The 22,398-nt window shown below is 46.7% G+C and overlaps 1 protein-coding gene and 1 non-coding gene across 2 annotated transcripts in view; both read right to left on the minus strand.

Annotated features, from left to right (window-relative positions):
* Window positions 1–22,398, minus strand: part of UNC80 (unc-80 homolog, NALCN channel complex subunit) — a 219,538-nt gene that overhangs the window by 83,327 nt on the left and 113,813 nt on the right. The window contains exons 27-36 of the mRNA XM_060257048.1: window positions 20,822–21,025; window positions 19,271–19,371; window positions 17,385–17,582; window positions 17,019–17,126; window positions 16,008–16,146; window positions 13,588–13,769; window positions 9,974–10,105; window positions 6,602–6,788; window positions 4,204–4,335; window positions 2,973–3,116 (exon numbers count right to left, since the gene is read on the minus strand). Coding sequence (XP_060113031.1) covers window positions 2,973–3,116; window positions 4,204–4,335; window positions 6,602–6,788; window positions 9,974–10,105; window positions 13,588–13,769; window positions 16,008–16,146; window positions 17,019–17,126; window positions 17,385–17,582; window positions 19,271–19,371; window positions 20,822–21,025 — 1,527 coding nt within the window. The remainder of the gene's footprint in view (window positions 1–2,972; window positions 3,117–4,203; window positions 4,336–6,601; window positions 6,789–9,973; window positions 10,106–13,587; window positions 13,770–16,007; window positions 16,147–17,018; window positions 17,127–17,384; window positions 17,583–19,270; window positions 19,372–20,821; window positions 21,026–22,398) is intronic.
* Window positions 15,734–15,808, minus strand: TRNAS-GGA (transfer RNA serine (anticodon GGA)). Its single transcript has one exon. It is a non-coding gene; the product is annotated as a tRNA-Ser (tRNA).

The following is a 22,398-nucleotide window of genomic DNA, read 5'->3' on the forward strand; positions in this document are numbered from 1 at the left end:
CTCCGGGCAGTTTCAGGCCCCCGAAGGGCTCCTATCAGGCCCGTGAGCAAGTCAGCTTCCTTCTCCTTCTCTCTTCTTTCCTTCTGAATCACAGCTTGCTTTGTCAGGTTTGCTCAATTGCACAGGAGCAAAGCCTCTATCTTCTCCAGTGGCTGAGGCTCCTCCCTTGGGGAGGAAGGGGGGGGAGAGGGAGTGCTTGCTTGGCCAGGCTCTCTCAATCGCACAGCAGAGCTAATGAGCCAAGCCTTTCTTCTTTCTATTGGCTGAGGCTCCTCCCCCTCCTCATCCCCTGGGAAGGGAAAGAAAGAGCCAGAATTTCCTTTACCTAGTTCCCTTGATCCCACAGGAGAGAAACAAAGAAACCACCTTTTTTAGAGAGAAATAAAGCACCTCTGTGTCCTTTATAAAGTTTGTATCTCTGCTTCCTAGCATTACATTTTATGACACACATGACCCAGCCCAACAAGGTCTCATTAACGACAGATCTGGCCCTAATAACAGATGAGTTTGACACCCCTGGCTTATTGCCTCCACTGGGCCAGATAGTGCCCAGCCTCCTCAGTCAAGGCAACAGTTTCTGTGTGCTCCTTCTCCTACCATATAGGCAGGACTGCCAAGAGCCATCATGGGCCCCCAGGCAAAGATTCTACCTGCGCCCGCCCATAGGGTTATCAGTCTGCTGGTCCTAGTGGGGGATCCCCTGGTATGAGGGCTTCTACTCGGCATGAACCAGCTGGCCAGCAGGGAAAACCCCTCCTCTAAACAGGGACGTGGCCATGCGATGTCCCAGATGTGATGATGTCACCTGGAAGTGACATCACTGTATCGGGGATGCTCTGGTTTTGGAGCAAACTCTATGGTTTAAGACCAATTTAACCATAGAGTTTGCCCAAAAGCCACAGTGTCCCCCCAGACGATGCCCCCAACCCAATCATGATGTCATGATGCAATGATGATGTTCCAGGTGATGTTGTCACATCAGGGATGACACAAGGTCCCCCAGAATAATAGTAAATCAATATTAAAGAAGTTACTGCAGGGGTGTCAATACGTGCGGCCCGGGGGCCAAATCAGGCCCCTGGAGGGCTCCTATCAGGCCCCCAAGCAACTGGTTGTCATCTGCTTCCTTCTCCCTCACTCCCTTCTGCATAACAGATTGCTTTGCCAGGCTTGCTCAACTGCACAGGAGCTACAGAGCAAAAGCTCTATTTTCTCCATTGGCTGAGGCTCCTCCCTTGGGTAGGAGGGGGGGAAGGCAGAGCTTGCTTTGCCAGACTCTCTCAATCGCACAGCAGAGCTACTGAGGCAAGCCTCTCTTCCTTCAATTGGCTGAGTCTCCTCCCCCTCCTGGTCCCCTGGGGAAGGAAGGAAAGAGCCGGAGCTTCCTTTGCCCAGTTCCCTGGATCCCATGGAAGAGATTAAAGACATCACCTTTAAGACCAACAAGCGCTAATGTTTTAAGCATATTTTAAGGGTTTTTTTAAAAAAATCTTTAATTGCATTTGTTTGTGTCCTTTATAAAGTTTATATATCTGCTACCTAATCTTAAAAAGGAACACACATGACCCGGCCTGACAAGGTCTCATTTATGTCAGATCCGGCCCTCATAGCAAATGAGTGACACCCCTGTACCTAGTTCTTGAATATAGGTTGTTTTTTTAAATGCCTTGGCCTGGATGGCTCAGGCTAGTTCTGTCTCATCAGATCTCAAGATACTAAACATGGTTGATCCTGGTTAGTATCTGGATGGGAGACTGTCAACGCAGGGACGGCTTCAGGGCATCTGGCATCTGAGGTGAGGCCCAGCCTCCGCCGCTCTGCCGCCCGCACCCTTCGCTCCCCATGAGAGAAAGCGCCACAGCAACAACGAGGCTCCTGTACTTCAGAGAATGCCCACTGCCCGGCCATCGTCACTCAGCCTCCCGGATCTGTACTTCTGGAAGCTTCCAGAAGCACAGACCCTGGAGGCTGAATGAGGCAGCTGGGTAGTGCGCGAGCGCTGAGGTGCAGAAGCCGCACTGCACCACCACACTCACCTATTCCCCTTGCTGAGGAGGCAAGGGTTGGGGAGAGGGCCTAAATCGGAACCCCCTGGGCCACGCCCTAGGCAGCTACCTAGGGCTGCCTAATGGACGGGTCGACCCTGAGTCATTGGGGTTACTGTGTAGAGGCTTGCAATGGCAAGCCCCGTCTGAAGGTCTCTTGCCTTGAAAGCCCTACTTGATTGTGACTTGACCACGCTTTCCACCACCCAGATCAATATCCATGCTTGAACTATAAAGCATGGGAAGAAGAAGATGATGATGATGATATTGGATTTATATCCTGCCCTATACTCTGAATCTCAGAGTCCCAGAGTAGTCACAATCTCCAGTTTGGAGAGCCAGTTTGGTGTAGTGGTTAAGTGTGCGGACTCTTAACTGGGAGAACCGGGTTTGATTCCCCACTCCTCCACTTGCAGCTGCTGGAATGGCCTTGGGTCAGCCATAGCTCTGGCAGAGGTTGTCCTTGGAAGGGGAGCTGCTGTGAGAGCCCTCTCCAGCCCCACCCTCCTCACAGGGTGTCTGTTGTGGGGAAGGAAGGTAAAGGAGATTGTGAGCTGCTCTGAGACTCTTCAGAGTGGAGGGCGGGATATAAATCCAATATCTTCTTCTTCTTCTTTACCTCCCCCCACCCACAACAGACACCCTGTGAGGTCGGTGGAGCTGAGAGAGCTCTTGCAGCAGCTGCCCATTCAAGGACAACTCCTACAAAAGCAATGGCTGACCCAAGGCCATTCCAGCATGTGCAAGTAGAGGAGTGGGGAATCAAACCTGGTTCTCCCAGATAAGAGACCGCACACTTAACTACTACACCAAACTGGAAAATATTTTCTTTACCAGCTACCCACTGATTTTGGCTGTTAACGCCAAATTTTCATAGAATCTGATTGTCTCTTAATGATTTCAGAAACAGGTCAACTCAAATGACACCTGCTACGCCATCCTCTCGGACTTCTCCATCTTCCATCAAGTGAACAATGGGGAGCACGGCGGCACAGATGCATGCTGGGAAGACTGCCTGAGGAGGCTGTGGGACGTGATGGTTCGGCGTGTGTTCTGTCGTGTGCTCCTCATCTAGAAAAAGAAAAGTAGGCGGTGTTAAGTGAAACCTCACTTAATTACAGAGCTGCATCCAGGGCTGTACATAATGATGCTTTATATTAAGAGTTATTGTCACGATGGAAACAGAAACAACAGTTCCATGCAGACTGCATGAGAAACCAACTGAAAACAAGGGACTTTCCTCATGTGGTTAAACATGGCTCAACATACATAAAACTCTGTTTCGTTTAAGAACATAAGAAGAGACTTGCTAGATCAGACCAGTGGTCCATCTAGTCCAGCATCCTGTCTAACACAGTGGCCAACCAGTTCCTCTGGAGGGCCAACAACAGGGCAGAGAGACTGAAGCCTTCCTAAGAACATAAGAAGAGCCCTGCTGGATCAGACCAATGGTCCATCTAGTCCAGCATCCTGTCTCACACATGGCCGACCAGTTCCTCTGGAGGGCCAACAACAGGGCAGAGAGGCTGAGACCTTCCTAAAAACACCAGAAGAACCCTGCTGGATCAGACCAGTGGTCCATCTAGTCCAGCATTCTGTCTCTCACAGTGGCCAACCAGTTCCTCTGGAGGTCCAACAACAGGGCATAGAGACTGATGCCTTTCCCTGATGTTGCCTTCTGGCACTGGGATTCAGAGGTTGAATGCCTCTTGATGTGGAGGTTCCCCTCAGTCACGTGATAAGTATCTAGGGCTTTTTTTGTAGCAGGAACTCCTTTGCATATTAGACCACACACCCCTGATGTAGCCAATCCTCCAAGAGCTTACAGTAGGCCTTGTAAGAAGAGCCTTTTAAGCTCTTGGAGGAATGGTTACATAAGAGGGGTGTAGCCTAATATGCAAAGGAGTTCCTGCTACAGAAAAAGCCCTGCTCACTGGCGTCTCACTACTCTCACCATAAGATGCACACGGTACTGAATGTTAAATCCCCACCACAAACAACTAACGGAACAAACATGCAATTTCTACTGAACACTTGGTTTCCTCTGGCTGTTGAAACCAGGTTTAAAGTCACACTCCTTGGCCAACGAACACCTAAGAGACAAGACAGGTTCATGCAAAGAAATGCTGATAAAGTAAGACAGAAATCCAAATCTTACCTTCTGCACTGACCGCTGAACGCACTGACCATACTGAGCCACGCCGGAAGGAGTAATTCCTGTGTGACGTGCTAGAGGTGCAAGACGGACTCACAGAGAGACGGCGAGAAGCCAGGTTGGCGACTTCTTCTACTGGCAAAACAAATTGAGGGTGTGAATTTTGGTTTGCGAATCTTCGATGAGAATCCTTGCGCCAATCTCCCTCAAGAGTGAAGGAAACCTTACGGCTGGGTTCCTAAGGAAATGATGACTGGTTCTTCTATTTTGCCCATAGGCGCACTTTCTTGATAGGAAGAAAATTAACTTACCATCCATCTGAAACCCAAAATGAAAAATTTAAAAACACCGGACGTTTCGGAGCAGAAAGCCTGATTTTCGATAGGCCAGCTACTCTTTCTATTTTGAGCGGCAGTATTAAGGCCAGAAGACCTCTTAAATTAGCAATCTCTCTTGCAAGGCCTAAGGTTACCAACCTCCAGATGGTGCCTGGAGAGCTCTTGGAACTACAATTAATCTCCAGGCAAAAGAGATTAGTCCCTTTGAAGAAAACGGCTGCTTTGCAAGGTAAACTTTATGGCATTATCATCATCATCATCATCATCATCATCATCATCATCATCATCATCATCATCATCATCATCATCATCATCACTATTACTATTATTACTATTATTGCTATTATTATTATTAATTAGTTTATTTATATTATAAATATAATATATTTATATTCTGCCCCTTCCCCCGTTTGGGGGCTCAGAGCAGAGTACTTCAAAGAGAAATAAAATCACAGTAAAATCATAATAAAACCAATGACAACATGCAGCAAAGTGCAACAAGATGATTCAGCAAGATGACACGACAGCAAGGTGGTATAGCACAAAATGGTACCGCAATACAGCCCCACATCCAGTAGTGCAGTAGGGTAGTGGGGGGTGGCCAACCGCTGCCTCATCCAAAAACCTGGCGGAACTGCTCAGTTTATATATGGGAGGAGATGGTCCCATAGGTATGTTGGTCTCAGGCCGCGCGTTTAAAAAGCTCCAAGGAAGGAGTCTACCACCTCCTGAGGAACCACTCTAACTGTCAGGAAGTTCTTCCTAATGTTGACTTGGAAATTCTTCTGATTTAATTTCAACCCATTGGTTCTGGTCCTACCTTCTGGGGCCACAGAGAACAATTCCACACCATCCTCTAGATGACAGCCCTTCAAGTACTTGAAGATGGTGATCATATCACCTCTCAGCCGCCTCCTCCTCAGGCTAAACATGTCCAGCTCCTTCAACCTTTCTTCATAGGTCTCCAGACCCCTCACCATCTTCGTTGCCCTTCTCTGGACCCATTCCAGCTGGTCTAGACCAGTGGTATCCAAACTTTTTGGCACCAGAGACCAGTTTTGTGGAAGACAATTTTTCTATGGACTGGAGAGTGGGGGCAGGCGATGGTTTTGGGATAATACAATTGTGCACTTTATTTCTATTAGTTTGGTGTAGTGGTTAAGTGTGCAGACTCTTATCTGGGAGAACTGGGTTTGATTTCCCACTCCTCCACTTGCAGCTGCTGGAATGGCCTTGAGTCAGCCATAGCTCTCACAGAGTTGTCTTTGAAAGGGCAGCTTCTGTGAGAGCTCTCTCAGCCCCACCTACGTCACTGGGTATCTGTTGTGGGGGAGGAAGATAAAGGAGATTGTAAGCCGCTCTGAGACTCTGAGATTCAGAGTGGAGGGCGGGACATAAATCCAATATCTTCTTCTTCATATTATTATTATTATTATTATTATTATTATTATTATTATTATTATTATTATTATTATTATTATTATTATTATTATTATTATTATTATTATTATTCACAGCCCGGTTTCCAACTCACAGCCCAGTTTCCAACAGGACTGGTACTGGTGCACGGCCCGGGGACCCCTGGTCTAGACTATATCCGTCTTAAAATGTGGTGCCCAGAACTGAACACAAAACTCCAGGTGAGATCTTACCAGAGCAGAGTAAAGCAATACCATCACTTCACGTGATCTGGACACTAGACTTCTGTTGATACAGCCCAAAATTGCATTTGCCTTTTTAGCTACCGCATCACACTGTTGACTCATATTCAGTGAATGGTCCACTAGGACCCCTAGATCCTTTTCACACATACTACTGCCAAGACCAAGGGCATCTAAGGTTGCTATGCAGAAGCAGGGGATGGCAAATACCTCTTGCCTTGGAAACCCTACGGCGTTGCCATAATCAGCTGTGTCTTAATGATCGCTTTCCACCACCACCAACGGATCCAAGATTTTCACTCTCTTGTCAGCGTACTTAAAACAAAACCATGAACCCTCACAGTGCTCGGGAAACGCAACTGTATCAGCCTTTGGCGGGTCACCCCTGCATTGAAAGCACACCTTCTTCTTCCTGCTCTGAGTTGGGGGGACAGGTGGGCTCATAACAAGCCTCTTGGGTGATGGGGATGGCGGTGATCAGACTGGCTTCCCGGCCCAGGCGCTTCTTCTCCTCTTCCTGCTGCAGGTTCTTCAGAATGTGCTCCGCTCGCTGGTGAGAACGAGACACCGCCCGGGCGGAGAATGATTTCTGTAAGCAAACCATTAGGGAAAAAATTGTATGTGAAGGAACTGGCTTGACTTTCATACACCGCCACTCACTCCAAGGACATGCCCAGGGCTTTTCTTGTAGCAGGAGCTCCTTTGCCTATTCGGCCACGCCTCCCTGATGCAGCCAATCCTCCAAGAACTTACAAGGCTCTTCTTGCAGGGCCTATTGTAAGCTCTTGGAGGACTGGCTACATCAGGGGTGTGTGGCCTAAAAAAAAAAAGGAGCTCCTGCTAGAATTCCAAGCTCTTGGAGGATTGGCTACATCAGGGGTGTGTGGCCTAATATGCAAAGGAGCTCCTGCTAGAATTCCGCCCCTGGATCCACATGGACAACATGTCAGTCCAGAACCTTGGTCAGCTTCACTGCAATTCAGGCTGTCACAGTCTGCTTGACAACCACTGTTGTACCTTTCAGCAGACAGCGTGAGGTGACCAGGGCTTTTTTTGCAGTAGGAACTCCTTTGCATATTAGGCCACACACCCCTGATGTAGCCAATCTTCAAAGAGCTTACAGGGCTCTTCTTACGTGGCCTACTGTAAGCTCTTGGAGGGTTGGCTACATCAGGGACAATGCTCCCTCTAAGTTGCGGAGTCTTGTGAGCAGAAAGTCTACTTTGTGAGCTACTGGCATTAAAGTTGGAAGCAGGGCCATTTTTTCCTGAGCTAAGACAAAAATGTGTGAGCCAGAGGCTAAAAACCTGTGAGCTAGCTCACAATAATTCAGCTTAGAGGGAACACTGATCAGGGAGGATGTGGCCTAATATGCAAAGGTGTTCCTGCTACAAAAAAAAGCCCTGGACATGCCTAATGTTGCAGATAATTAGGGGGGGGGGGGTTATGAGACATGAAACCAGCCCCACACTATTCCTGCAGCAACTGTGTGAAATCACAGCACTGAAATCTGCATTTTATTCAGACTACCTGGTGATGCTGGACTTCCTGCTGTTGCAGAATGGCTCAGCTACTACTTTAGAACACGAAGCTCTGTTCAGGATGGAGGTGCTTCCCATCCTGACTTGCAGGGGTGGAATTCTAGCAGGAGCTCCTCTGCATATTAGGTCACACCTCCCTGATGCAGCCAATCCTCCAAGAGCTTACAAAAAAAGAGCCCTGTAAGCTCTCAGAGGATTGGCTACATCAGAAATGCATGGCCTAATATGCAAAGGAGCTTCTGCTAGAATTCCACCCCTGCTGACTTGGATAGCCCAGGCAAGCCTGTACTCTTCAGACCTTGGAAGCTAAGCGGTGCAGACTGTGGTTAGCACTTGGATGGGAGACTGTCCTTGAAATACCCAGTCGGGAGGCGGGGGCAGGCTTATTCAGCCACCTCCCTGAATATCCCCCAGTAGAGATGTGTCACCAGAGGTCGCCATGACTTCCAGGTGCGTGCACACACAAAAACAATACAAAAATATATAAAAAAAGACAGCAGTGCTTCATAGCCTTGCCAACCTCCAGGCAATATTGTAACAAAAGAGGAAAAAAACGTATAAAAGTAACAACTGTTGTTACAGATCTTGGCTTGCTACTCTATATTTTGAAACAAACAATTTATTATCCATATTATTGACAAAAAACACTACACACAAGATGCCAGATTTTAACAACAGAGATCGACGGTCTTCCCTTAAGGGTTACCCTTTGTCAGATTCAAAATGTCTCCGTGCGATGCTCTTGAGGCTCGAACTGCAACTGACTATAAAAAGCTGGAGAGTATCTAAATATAAATTTGAAGGGAATACTGGGCATTCCGCTATTGAATTCAAGGCTTTACCTAGTGTACTGCAGCCTGAATGAAACGGATCGTTAGCTAGGCAATCCATCGCCGCCGCTGCTGCTGTAACATCAACCCTCTATTGTAATTTTGCCAGTGTTGTTAAAATCTGTCTTCTAGTGTGTGTTGTTTTTTTTTGTCGTAATAGTGTTTTGATGTACTCCATCCTATTATTATTATCATCTTTATTATTAATATTAATAATAATAACAATATTGTTTGTTTCAAAATATAGAGTAGCAAGCCAAGACTTGTATCAATGGTTGTTACTTTTATACAGTCCCCCCCCCCCCCTATTGTTACAATTTCACTTTTCTGTACAGCCATCTCTTTCTGTGTAACCTCCAGTTGGTGGCTGGAGATCTCCACTGATTCTCTGGCAACAGAGATTAGCTCACCTGGAGAAAATGGCCTCTCTGGAAGGTGGACTCTATGGCCTTATACCCCACTGAATTCCTTCCCCTCCCTGAACCCTATACGCCTGAGGTTCCGCCCCCCTGAATCTCCAAGTAGTTCTCAATCTGGACCTGATTTCCCATAAAACCCCACAAAGGCTGGGGCTCCGTATGGGTTCCATTCAGTGAGATGCCCCAAAATTGGAGAATCAGAGGTGGTGTGGAAGAACATGGGGATAAGTCTACCCTTTTCAGGCCTGGCCTTAGCGTCCATTGTCAGGTGATCCCTGACAGTCTAAGCCTTAAATGTTTTAGAAAGAAAGACATATACGCAGGGGTGGAATTCTAGCAGGAGCTTCTTTGCATATTAGGCCACACACCCCTGATGTAGCCAATCCTCCAAGAGCTTACAAAAAAGAGCCTTGTAAGCTCTTGGAGGATTGGCTACATCAGGGGTGTGTGGCCTAATATGCAAAGGAGCTCCTGCTGGAATTCCACCTCTGCATACAGGGATGTGTAAAATAAATTCCTGACAAGTTTTAAAAAATTAATATAGGGCTGCCAAGTCTGTCTCAAGAAATATCTGGGTAGAGCCAGGAGCATGGGAGTGACAGGCACAATTGAACTCTGAAGGGAGTTCTGGCCATCACATTTAAAGGGACCGCACACCTTTTAAATGCCTTCCCTCCATTTGGAATAAGGAAGGATAGGGGCACCTTCTTTTTGGGGGGCTCATAGAAATGGACCCTCATAGAATTCTTTTTGAGCCCCAATTCTTTTGAGGCTCATGGATCCTCACAGAATTCCTTTTTAAGCCCCAATTCTTTTGGGGCTCATAGAATTGGACCCTCATAGAATTCTTTTTGAAACTTGGGTGGCATTTTGAGGAGAGGCATTGACCAACAGCTTCTCTCTCATGAAATCTCTCAACATTTTGAGAGCCAGTTCACATTTTAAAACACTAAAGCTTCCACCTTCAAGGATATTTTTACTCACAGACTGATCTTCATTAATCGGGTCTTGCACACTCCCACCGCACTGCGGGACCCACGGAGGGTCAAACATGGGCACAGAGGGCATGCCCAGCACGGGGGACGGCAAGGTGAAGTTAATGCTGGGAGGAGGAATCTAGGAAAACAGACCAAGAGAAAGGAGGTTGGTTGGTGTAGCGGCACATGACTTCTGTGCTTACTGAAGATTGTCTCTTGACAGAATGAAGGAAATGTTCCTGAATGTAAATATTATAGGAAGGGTACTGGTTTTCAGTTGACAGACTGCACAAGGCGTTAATGCAGCGGTGCTTATCTCAGACCTAACCATGTGCCTGCAGGATTACAAAGTTACTCAGAGCCAATCTGTGATCAATTCAGCTTCAAACCATAGAGTTTTGTAAAAAAACCACAGAGTGTCGCCCCCAATCAAAAGTAGGCCTTTAACTGAAAGTAGGCCCAGAAAGGTCAGTTGGGTATAGGGTTGCCAAGTCCCTCCGATGCTGCGACGGGGGGCTTGCTCCACGCGCATGCTTTGTGCACATGGCATGATGATGTCACCTGAAAGTGATGTCATCACTCTGGGGACATCGTGCACAGATGCTCTAGAACTTGCGCTAAAAACTCTATGGTCCCATAGAGTTTTACCACGATTCCTAGAGTGTCACACTGGAAACCATAGTGCCATGGTACCATGGAGTTTTCAGTGCGAGTCCTAGAGCATCCCCATGCACTGTCCCCAGTGTGATGATGTCACTTTCGGGTGATGTCATCTTGATAATGACAGCATGTGATGATGGGGCTCTTCAGGTGTGGGGATCCCTCAGCGGCCTGCTCTCTGCTGGCATTTCCAGTCCTCGCCAGAAGTGATATTGCTGCATCAACAGTGATAGAGTCCTAGGCCTCAGTTTGCAGCTGCTAAGTTCACCTCCATCCGCCCCCCCCACACACACACCAGTTGCTAGGGGGGACCTGACAACCTTAGACGGCACAAGTCGTTTGACTATTGAAAGGTGCTGATATGGCTAGCAAGCTTGCTAGATGTTGCTGGTAAATTGTATGCTGGACATCTTTTATCTAAATTGGAATCATGGGTCTTTGAGAAGAAACTGTTAGCACCACACCAAGCAGGTTTTAGACAGGGGCACTCTACTCTAGATCACTGCCTATTACTTCATCATCTGGTCAATAAATATACAACGCACCCTTTCAAAAAACTATTTGTGGCATTTGTTGACCTAAAAGCAGCATTTGATTCGATCTCGAGACCCCATTTATGGGCAAAGTTAAATAAACTGCACATTGACCCAAGGCTGCTTGCAAGGATAATAGGCCTCTATTCTGATACGAGTATGAAGATATGTCTTGGCCCATATGGCCAATTGTCTAGCCCAGTTAAACCAACAAAAGGGATTCGTCAAGGGTGTATTTTGGCTCCACTTCTTTTTAACCTATACCTGAATGATATAGTTGATTTTCTTGCAGGTCCCCACTTTTTCCCTGTCAAAGTTGGTGAGAAATTTATTTCTATCCTGTTATATGCAGATGACACTCTGTTAATTTCTCATACCCAAATTGGCCTGAGAAGACTGTTGAGACGCTTTAGTCAATACTGCAAAGATAATCTTTTGCATGTCAATTATGACAAAACGAAGATTATGGTATTTGCTCGAGGTTGGATGGGAAACCAATCGAACAGGTTCCCTTGTTTAAATACTTAGGTGTCACGTTTCATCAGTCATGCTCCTGGGCCGCTCATATAGACCATGCTAGGCATAATATTGAAAAAGCTGCAGTGGGACTATTGCGATTTTATAGAAGAAAAGGTGGCTGCCTTATACGCCCAACTGTCGAAATTTACCAAAGAAAATTATTACCGCAGCTGCTCTATGGAGCACCAGTATGGGCCTCTGGAAATCTACACTCTCTAGAAGTCTCCCAGAATAAATTTACAAGTAGGCTTCTTGCGGTTCCTCCTTCAACACCTTCGCCAATGACTAGACTGGAGTTATCTCTCCCTCATGTAAGAACTTTAGTCTATAAATTGGCTATTAATTTCTGGCTGAAGATTATTTTCCATATGACATCGGAACTGTTAATTTTGGCATATGGGGAAATGAAGGCTACATCGTGGTGCAGTTTTATTTTTGGAAATAGTGGCTAAGCTTGGGTTTTCAGTTGATTCCCTGGGCTCCCTTGGGTTTGATATTGCTAAATCCTTGGTTAAGCAAAGGTTGATAGACCAATCTATCCAAGCCGATAGGGGAATTATAGGCGAACTGAAAACTTCTGTGATTTACAGCCAGCTGCCCTTGTCGCTTCCGTTACTTCCCCCATATTTTGTAAATTTGACGAACTTTAAGCACCGGAAAGCCTTCACGAGGGCTCGCTTTGATTTACTGCCAATACTGGCCAATGAAGGCCGGTTTAGGCAGATTCCTTTTCAGGAAAGAGTTTGTACTTGTGACCTAACATCCATTGAGGACCTCTATTACTCCCTATTTTCTTGTCCTGATTTTAAGATTGAACGGGATAGGTTTCTGGATTGTATTTTATCTTCTCTTTTTGGTAAGTCAAATCAGGAGAAACTAGTCTTCTTGCTGTCTGACAGAGATAGACATATTACCCTCCAAATTGCAAGATTCATGACTGGCATTATGGAAAAGAAAATGAAGACTGTACCACACTAATTGCTCATTATTATTATTCTGGGTAGCTTACTAGTGTGGTACCGGTTAAATTTTTTCTGATGTTTTAAATTTTATATCTGGTTTTTAAAATTGAGTTTTATTGTATCTTATTGTATTAAGGCACGAGGTATTCTGTTTTTTTTCCCCCTCTCTTCTTGTTTCTTTTGTTTTATTGCTGAATCTGGTTGTTTGATGCTATGGCAATATGTGCTAATGCAATAAATTGAATGACTGACTGATATGGCTAATTGTAGCCATTTTTCAGGAGTTGCATTATTCCTTATTAAATCAGAACTTCATTCTTGTTCTGCTTTAATTAACCTCCATTATATGTCAAGTGGCTGTAAATTCCAAGGCCTAAAGGTAATGTGGTGGTGGGGGGAATGATAGCAATCTGGATGTTTGCAAATACATTCTGGTGCCCAGGCCTCATTTTGGGCAGGAGCTCACAGAGCAGAGCTCTGGAACCCCTAAATTTTATTGTGCTTTATCTTCCCCCCCCCCCGCCCCCCGATGTAAAAAAAACCCCCCAAAAACCTTGCTTCTGGGCTCCATTGTTCAAACCTCCTGTGAGAATTCTGTGTGAACTCTAAGATTTGACAAACTTTCTAATATTTCCCCCCCACCACTTAAATGGGGAAATAACCAAAACCTATCAAGCAGACAGACGGAAATCTTCCTCATGCCACTGTGGCCACATAGGACAAAGGAATTTAAAAAGTATGATGGGAGTCAGGTTTTCTTGCGACAATTCTAATTAAAGAAGCATTTTAAGGTAAATGCTGAGGTGATATCATTGAGTACACCTTCTGGTGAGGTCAGGGATGTGTGGGATATGCTAATGAGTTCTGGCACCTCTTTTTCTATGAAACGACCCCTGTGGCGCCTGAGTCAGCTCTGAATTTTATCAGGCGTCATCATCATCATTTACCTTAAAGATCTGTTGAGCTCCTTCCTCCATCCGAGGCCAGACTTGATACCTGAACCTCCAGAGGGTGTGGAACTTGAGAATTGCGTTCAATCTTTGCACGGCCTCGGGGTGATGGAATTCAGACATCAGCATATCCGAAACTGCTTCTGGCACTTTCACAGCACACAGAAGGAACATGGCAGCTACAAGAAGCAAATGCCTTGTGAACTGATTCCTTTCACGGTCTGGAGATACCATTTTATAATTTCAACGCAACGCTGGAAGGGGAGAAGTGGAATAACCCCCTTGATTTGAACATATGAACGTACAAAGCTGCCTTCTACTGAATCAGACCCTTGGTCTATCAAAGTCAGTATTGTCTACTCAGACTGGCAGCGGCTCTCCAGGGTCTCCAGCTGAGGTTTTTCATGCCTACTTGCCTGGACCCTTTTGAGTTGGAGTTGCCGGGGACTGAACCTGGGACCTTCTGCTTACCAAACAGATGCTCTACCACTGAGCCACCATCCCTCCCCTGCTATCCAGGGTCTCCAGCTGAGGTTTTTCATGCCTACTTCCCTGGACCCTTTTGAGTTGGAGATGCCGGGGATTGAACCTGAGACCTTCTGCATGCCAAGCAGAGGCTCTTCCACTGAGCCACAACTCCTCTCCACTATTGGTCCATCCAAGTCAGTATTGTCTACTCAGACTGGCAGCGGCTCTCCAGGATCTCCAGCTGAGGTTTTTCACGCCTACTTGCCTGGACCCTTTTGAGTTGGAGATGCCAGGGACTGAACCTGGGACCTTCTGCTTACCAAACAGATGCTCTACCACTGAGCCACCATCCCTCCCCTGCTATCCAGGATCTCCAGCTGAGGTTTTTCACGCCGACTTCCCTGGACCCTTTTTAGTTGGAGATGCCGGGGAATGAACCTGTGACCATGCCAAGCAGAGGCTCCTCCACTGAGCCACAGCTCCTCTCCACTATTGGTCCATCAAAGTCAGTATTGTCTACTCAGACTGGCCGTGGCTCTCCAGGGTCTCAAACTGAGGTTTTTCACGCCTACTTGCCTGGACCCTTTTTAGATGCCGGGGATTGAACCTGGGACCTTCTGCTTACCAAGCAGATGCTCTACCATTCAGCCACTGTCCCTCCCCCAAAAGATTTGCAGAAAAGAGCCAGAGTCCAGTAGCACCTTAAAGACTAACAAAATTTGTGACAGCCCATGAGCTTTCATGATTCACTGCTCATTTCTTCAGATACCTATCTGAAGAAGTGAGCAGTGACTCATAGCACCACAAATTTCATTAGTCTTTAAGGTGCCGCTGGAGTCTAGCTCTTTTCTGCTGCTATCCACCTTGATCTATCCCCATTCATTTGGTTGCCTGCTGAAGTAATTCAGGGGTGTCAAACTCATATGTTATGTGGGCTGGATCTGACATAAATGAGACTTTGTTGAGCTGGGCCATGTATGTCATAAAATGTAATGCCAAGTAGCAGAGATATAAACTTTATAAGGGATCCAGACAAACACAATGAAAGATTTTTAAAAACTTAAAATAAAACGTGATAAATACGTTAGCACTTGTTGGTCTTAATGCTGCTTTCTTTGTATCTCTCCCGTGCGATCCAGGGAACTGGGCAAAGGAAGCTCTGGCTCTTTCCTTCCTTCCCCAGGAGAACAGGAGGGGAGGAGCCTCAGCCAACAGAAGGAAGAGAGTCTTAGCTCAGTAGCTCTGCTGTGCGGTTGTGATAACCTGTCAAAGCAAGCTCTCCCTCCCTGCCTTCCTTCCCAAGGGAGGAGCCTCAGCCAATGGAGAAAATTGAGGCTTTGCTCTGTAGCTCTGCTGCGCGATTGAGCAAGCCTAGCAAAGCAAGCTGTGATGCAGAAGGAAGCAAGAGAGAGGGAGAAGGAAGCAGATGGCAGCCAGTTGCTTGGGGACCTGATAGGAGTCGTTCAGGGGCCACAATTGGCCCCCAGGCTGCATGTTTGACACCCCTGCAGTAACTTCTTTAATATTGCTTTGCTATTGAACATATGAACATATGAAGCTGCCTTATACTGAATCAGACCCTCGGTCCATCAAAGTCAGCATTGTCTTCTCAGACTGGCAGCGGCTCTCCAGGGTCTCAAGCTGAGGTTTTTCACACCTATTTCACACCCTTTTTTGGAGATGCCAGGGATTGAACCTGGGACCTTCTGCTTTCCAAGCAGATGCTCTACCACTGAGCCACCATCCCTCCCCGAATTATTATTCTGGGGGACCTTGTGTCAGCCTAAAACATAGGGGTCTTTATAGTTTTTTGTATTGCTTTGTTTTGCATGGTCTGTTTTTCTTTCTTCTGCAGGTGGGGGCTGGAGTCCTCCAGGAATCCCAGCCCTGCAGTCCATACTAGCAAAAAGCCACTGTCATGGGCGCTGCATGCAAAGTCCCGCTCTTACCTGCTGCGCCAGCCATGTGCTCATCCATGCTGAGCAGCAACTCCCAGGCGGCAGGCTGGATATCGCCGTACATCTCTTCCGTGAGGATGGGAGCTGCCTTGATCAGCAGTGACACCGGGGCTGGGGACAGACTCATCACCTGTGGGAAATGCAATCAGGCAATGCTACAGGACCAAGTTGAAGAACGGGAAGAAGAAAGCGTAGATTTATACCCTGCCCTTCTCTCTGAATCAGAGTTTCAGAGCAGCTCACAATCTCCTTTATCTTCCCCCCCACCCACAACAGACACCCTGTGAGGTAGGTGGGGCTGAGAGAGCTCTCCCAGAAGCTGCCCTTTCATGGACAACCTCTGCCAGAGCTATGGCTGATCCAAAGCCATTCCAGCAGCTGCAAATGGAGGAGTGGGGAATCAAACCCGGTTCTCCCAGATAAGAGTCTGCGCACTTCACCACTACACCAAACTGGCTCACAAATATGGAAGCTCAAAGACAAGTAAAGGTATGGCTCAAAGATATGGAAAGGCTTTTATAAGTGTTTCAAGTCCCTCTTAGGACATAGCCAGGCCTGGTGCCAGATAGGGCCCTCTCTAAGGGGACCATGTTCCACCAGGCCAAGGCTAGGGCAGAAAAAGCCCTGGCTCTAGTCGAGGCAAGATGGATGTCTTTTCGGGCTGGGGACAACCAACAGATGGTGATTCACTGAACATAGAGATTATTCTCCCCAGAATAAATGAAGACAATTCAGTTCTAGCAAAGAATTAGACTGAGGAGCTGACAGTTCTTTGCACTTCCAGGGGACACTCTTATTGGAAGAGTAAAAACAAGATTTGAGTCCAATAGCATTTTAGAGAACAAGATTTTGGGGATATGAGCCTCCAAATGTCAAAGCTCCTTTCCTTTGACCCTGAAAAGCTCATACCCCCAAAATTGGGTTCGTCTCTGAGAAGCTACTGGACTCTACTGTAGATCAACCCTCTGAAACCATCGAAAAACATGAAGACATCCTCCTTACCTGGTGCCGGATATATTTCAACATCCCAGAATCCTTCTTTCCTTCCAGATTGGAATCGATCACTCTTTTCTTCAGGGAGGGTGTTCTCAAGCAAGACTTGTCCGAGCACTGGAAGAGAAATGGCTTTGGAAGACCAGCAGCTGTTTACCAGAGAAGATCTGGAATCTTCTCTGTATCTAAGCCAGGGGCTCCCAACCTTTTGAGCCTGTGGCCCCCTTTGGAATTTGGAATTCTGACACAGGGTGATGGGAACAGCCACAAAATGGCTGCCACAGGAGATGGAGCCAATCACACACATACACGTGTGCACGCACACACACACAGAGGGGAAACCCAAGTGTCCAGGACTCTCAATGACAGGCTCACCTCTTTCTGCTTTTTGCTCCGAGTCACATTGCTGAGCGAGTTGTTTTCACGGAGGGAATCCACGGTGTCTCCATAGAGCAGCTTGATGGCCCGGACCAGACGGGCGCAGGAGCGACTGTGGTGGAGGTAGCAGTGAGGGTGGCAGTAGTCGATGTGGTTGCAGATGAAACTCTGCTGGTTGCAAAGCAGGATCATCACCTGGAACAGAAAAGGCACCCCAAGGCATTAGCAGAGTGGTGAGACCTGGCTTGACCCAGAAAAGAAACAACCAAACTTTCCAAATAGGGCTGCCGAACTCCAGGTGTGATGAAATATCTGTGAGACTTTGGAATTTATAATGAGATTCAAGGCTTTTTAGTAGCAGGAACTCTCTTGCATAGTAGGCGACACACCCCTGATGTAGCCAATCCTCCTGGACCTTACAGTAGGCCCTGTACTAAGAGCCCTGCAAGCTGGTATCATAATGTATATACATCAGGGGTGTGTGGCCTAATATGCAAAGGAGCTCCTGCTAGAATTCCACCCCGAGAACAAGGATATCCTGCCTCCTGCCTATCCATGTTGTGAGAACATCAAGAGGAGCACCAAGACAGTGTGATCAGGTCATTCAGTGGTGGAAAGTATGCCTTCCTTTAACTTGCCCCTTCTTAGGGTAGATCTCCTGGTGTTCAGGTTGTGTATTCTGTTTCCAGTTCTGCTACCCACAATACTGGCCTGATGCTGACCCCTGCGAGGTCATAGCTCTGGTTTCCCTCTTCTTTTCCTATCCCGTGTTTGCAGTTCAGTGAATCTGAGGCTAGGGTGGCCAGCCTTCAAACGACAAAGTTCAGTTCCCCTGGAGAAAATGGCTGCTTCAGAGGGTGAACTAATGTTGCTAGCCTCCAGGTGGGATAGAATACAAACCGAGAGAGGTCACTATAATGGATAACACAACAAAAAATGCAAACTAGTGACCAATTTACTAAGAAATATATAGAAACCAGTCCAAATGTCCAAAACATGTACATTCAAGTCCCAAAATAGTGTGGTGACAAGCCAATTGATTAAGTACTTGTTTCTTTCCAGTCTTCATCAGACCTGGGACCAATATTAATTCAATTCTATAGACTCTTTAAATAATTTTTAAAAAATAGGGTTAGGGCTAGGGTTGCAAGAAGCCTCATACTGTAGCCAATGTGAAATTGCTGTTGGAGATGCTCTGCATTCCCTTTTTTTAAAAATTATGTAAAGAATCTATATAATTGAATCAATATTGATCCCAGGCCTGATGAAGACGGGAAAGAAACAAGTACTTAATCGATTGGCTTGTCACCACACTACTTTGGGACTTGAATGTACATGTTTTGGACATTTGGACTGGTTTCTATATATTTCTTAGTAAATTGGTCACTAGTTTGTATTTTTTGTTGTGTTAGCCTCCAGGTGGGGCCTGGGGATTGCCTGGAATTACAGCTCATCTCCAGACTACAGAGCTCAGTTCACCTGGAGGAAATGGATGCTTTATCAGGTGGACTCTGTGGCGTTGTACCCCACTGAGGTCCCTGTCCTCCCCAGGCTTCACCCCCAAATCTCCAGAGATCTCACAGCCTGGAGCTGGCAACCTTACTTGCTTCCCGCCAGTGTCTAGGGGGGACCAGGCAGCCCTAGGGTGGACTGTATCATGGAATTACATCCCACTGAAGTCCCTCCCCAAACCCTGCCTTCCTCATGGTCCACCCTTAAATCTCCAGGGATTTCCTGTCTTGAACTTACCAACCCCACTGATGGTTGCATGGAAGGGTTAGCGTTGCGCCCATGTCTGCACTGATTTAGATGACCATCCGTCAATGCTAAGCATCTCTCTTGCACCCAGAAATTCTAGGCCAGTGCTAGTGTCCTTTACTTACGTGTAGCCAAGACATATTCCGATGGTAGTTCTCTTCCGTGCCGGTGCTGCTCAGCACTTCCGGTTCTATGCTGGGTTCGCTTGTGCTCCACGGGCTGCCTTCTTCAAAAGCAAAACACACACACAAAAGTGGTTGTCTTCTGATGCTACCTGCATCCTTTTAAGCTAAGGTGTATGCTTGTAAACCAGGCCAGTTGGCTGATATGGACTAATGTTGCCCGTTCGCATGCGAGAAGGCACAGAACCTTCGTGCTTTAGCTCCACTAGCCGAACAGCTCCGAACGGAACTTCGGCTACTTTTCAAGAATTCGTTCCTTTGATGGCCTCCCTCCCACCCCCACCTTGCCCCTTTTCTAGGCCCTTGTTTATTAGCCAGACTGGTCATTACAAGCATAATTCTTAACCGCCATTCATCGGGCAACTACTCAGGGACAAGCATTGCTCCCTTCTTCTGGAAGAGGGGATGGTCAGTAAAGAGTAGAAGGAAAAACTTCGCATCATATTGATGCTCAGAATTATTGGTTTCAGTGATCTGCATTGACTGGGCTCAGTTTTTGGGGGGATTTTTAAAAAAGTCAGTAAATGTATTACCACCACTACCACCCTGCAGCTAGGATACATTTACTACAGCTGCATCTGCCACAAAGAAGCTAGGGCCTGTCAGAGGACGAAAGGGGGAAAAATCCTGACCCATACTAAAGAACAAAGGCCGGTGAGAGATTCTTGCATTTGTTGATTGTTAAAAGCTCACCCGTTTTGCCGGACCTTTAGCCGAAAGGTTGCCGACTGGAAGATGTTACGTTTAGGCTAGGAAAGATGTGACTAAAAAGTAAAACTGGTGGTTCCTCACCCCCGTTTTGAAGTGAAGAGGCAGCTAACTAAATTCTGGTTTTCCCCGCCGAAGAGAAAGAGCATGGCCAATGCCACTGAGACCAGCAAAAGTGAAAGAGGTTCACGTTCAGGGTTTCTCTGTTCCTGGCTTCTTTTTTCTATAAGAGAACTCTAACGGTAGTCATAGTTTGGGGATTTGCAAGCACACATATATTTATATCTCATACAACGCAGAATATATACACACACTGCATATATATATAGCTCTATGCACAGTACATAACATTGATATGAGATATGTATATACATTATGATACCATCGATATTATATATGTTACAGATATATAATAGATGATATTTTTTATATATACACCTTCCTAAGCATGGCATGCATTCGGCTGGCAAATGCCTGCATACTGAGTCCATGCACCAAACATTTAAGGGACTTGGCATCCATGGAGTGGAACAAAACGGGCTACCTAGTGCACCGGCGGCAAGATTCGAACGGGGTCCTTTCCAAGGGGACATTTAAGTCATGCAAAAAAAAGGTGTGACCTCCTGGATTCAGCTGGTACTAGATGGAGGTATGCCTAGCCTACCAGCCCTTCTCCTGCTTTCAAGGGATTTCTCTCTCCTAGGTGAGCTCAGGTTGCTTGCAAGCTCAAGATGCCGCTTCATCCTCCCGTTCCCTTTTTTTTTAAGCCCGGCTCATCTATGTTACCTATGTCAGTGACAGTGTCCCTGCTGTGGGACAGCTGAAGCTCCTCATTCTCAGACTCTGAATCCTGACGGGATAACTTGGTGCTCTTTAGGCTGCCGGCCCGGCGAATGCTGGACAGGGAACCCCCCTTCTTCACCCGGAAACTGCGGGTTCCTTTTATCTGGAGCAAGCGGGAGCCTCCTATCCTGATCTTCCTGCTGGGAACTGCATTAAAAGAATAAAAGAGGACTTTTTCCCCCTTAATTCCCCCCCTGGTTTAAATAGAGATAGAATAAATATAGAAATCGTAGTAGTAGTTATACTCTTCACCCGGCCCTCCCCAACCGCTTCTGCTTTGCAGCCCTTTTTCCTTCTCTCGAGGAAGAACAGCAAGAGGCTCCCTCCATAGCCATCGCCAATGCAGCTCCATTAATCATCCAGTCCAGGACACCTTCCAGAAAGGCAAGAACGCGTTTCGTGTAGATTCCTCAGATCCTTGTTACCCCTAGATGCAGCAATTAGGATCAAGGAAACACAGGGTGCATAATACAGCTGGAAGCCCCATTGCTGTGCAAGGAAAGTGAGAGAGATTTCCCACTTGCCTTATGCCATTCTCATGCTCCTCTTCTCAGCGGGGCTTCTGTCGGATTTCACATTATCTGCCCCAGGGTTGCGACTAGCTTCATCTTTTTTGCATGGCAAACAGAAACTGGTTTTTAGGGGATCTTGTTTGCTGTGCGAAAGAGGCGGAACAAGTTGCAGCCCCAGGACAGATAGTGTGAAATCTGACGGAAGCCCCACTGAGAAGAGGAGCGTGAGAGCGGCATAAGGCTAGTGGGCAATCGGTCTGACTCTTTGTATCCAACAAGTTGCTCCAGAGTTATTTGGGAGCAAGTTGAAAGACCAAATTGTTATCTTTCGGTGCCTGCTCGAGTGACTTTTGCTATTACAACGACAACAGTTACAGACGAGGCCTTGGGGCAAGACTACCCTTCTGCTAGCCTGTGGGGTGTTCAGATCTTCTTACAGGATAGTTGTATCCAATCACGTAGCCACCATGATTGGAACCAGGCTGCCCACTTCCTTCAGTTGGAGCCTAAATTTGCTTATCCAGTGCGGACATTACCTTTCCGTTTATCGTCGTCTTTGTACCTGAAACTTCACCAGAGTTCTACAGAGAAAGTAACAACACATGGGTCCTCCTCCTTCAGACAGATTAGAAGCTTTCAGGCATTAAAGACATTTGTGGATGCTGTTGTCGGTTTATGAGCACGTAAATATGGGATGGTTAGAAGCAACGGTTGGTCGTTTGCATGTTGTTCTCCACTCAGCTCTAATGCAGCACATGGCGTTATGCAAGCCCAAATGTTGCAACACTCAGTCGGACATCTATTTAATAAGATGTGGTGCCAGCGTGGTGTAGTGGTTAGAATGTCGGATTAGAATCAGGGGCGGGGGAGCAAGGTTGAAATCCTGCTCTGCCATGGAAGCTAGTTGGGCGACCTAGGGCCAGTCACACTTTCAGGGTCTCACCTACCTTACAAGGGTGGTTGTAGGGATAAAATGGAGGACAGGAGAACAATGTCAACTGTTTCAGG

This window comes from Heteronotia binoei, chromosome 16 (assembly GCF_032191835.1).
Source record: "Heteronotia binoei isolate CCM8104 ecotype False Entrance Well chromosome 16, APGP_CSIRO_Hbin_v1, whole genome shotgun sequence".
NCBI lineage: Eukaryota > Metazoa > Chordata > Lepidosauria > Squamata > Gekkonidae > Heteronotia > Heteronotia binoei.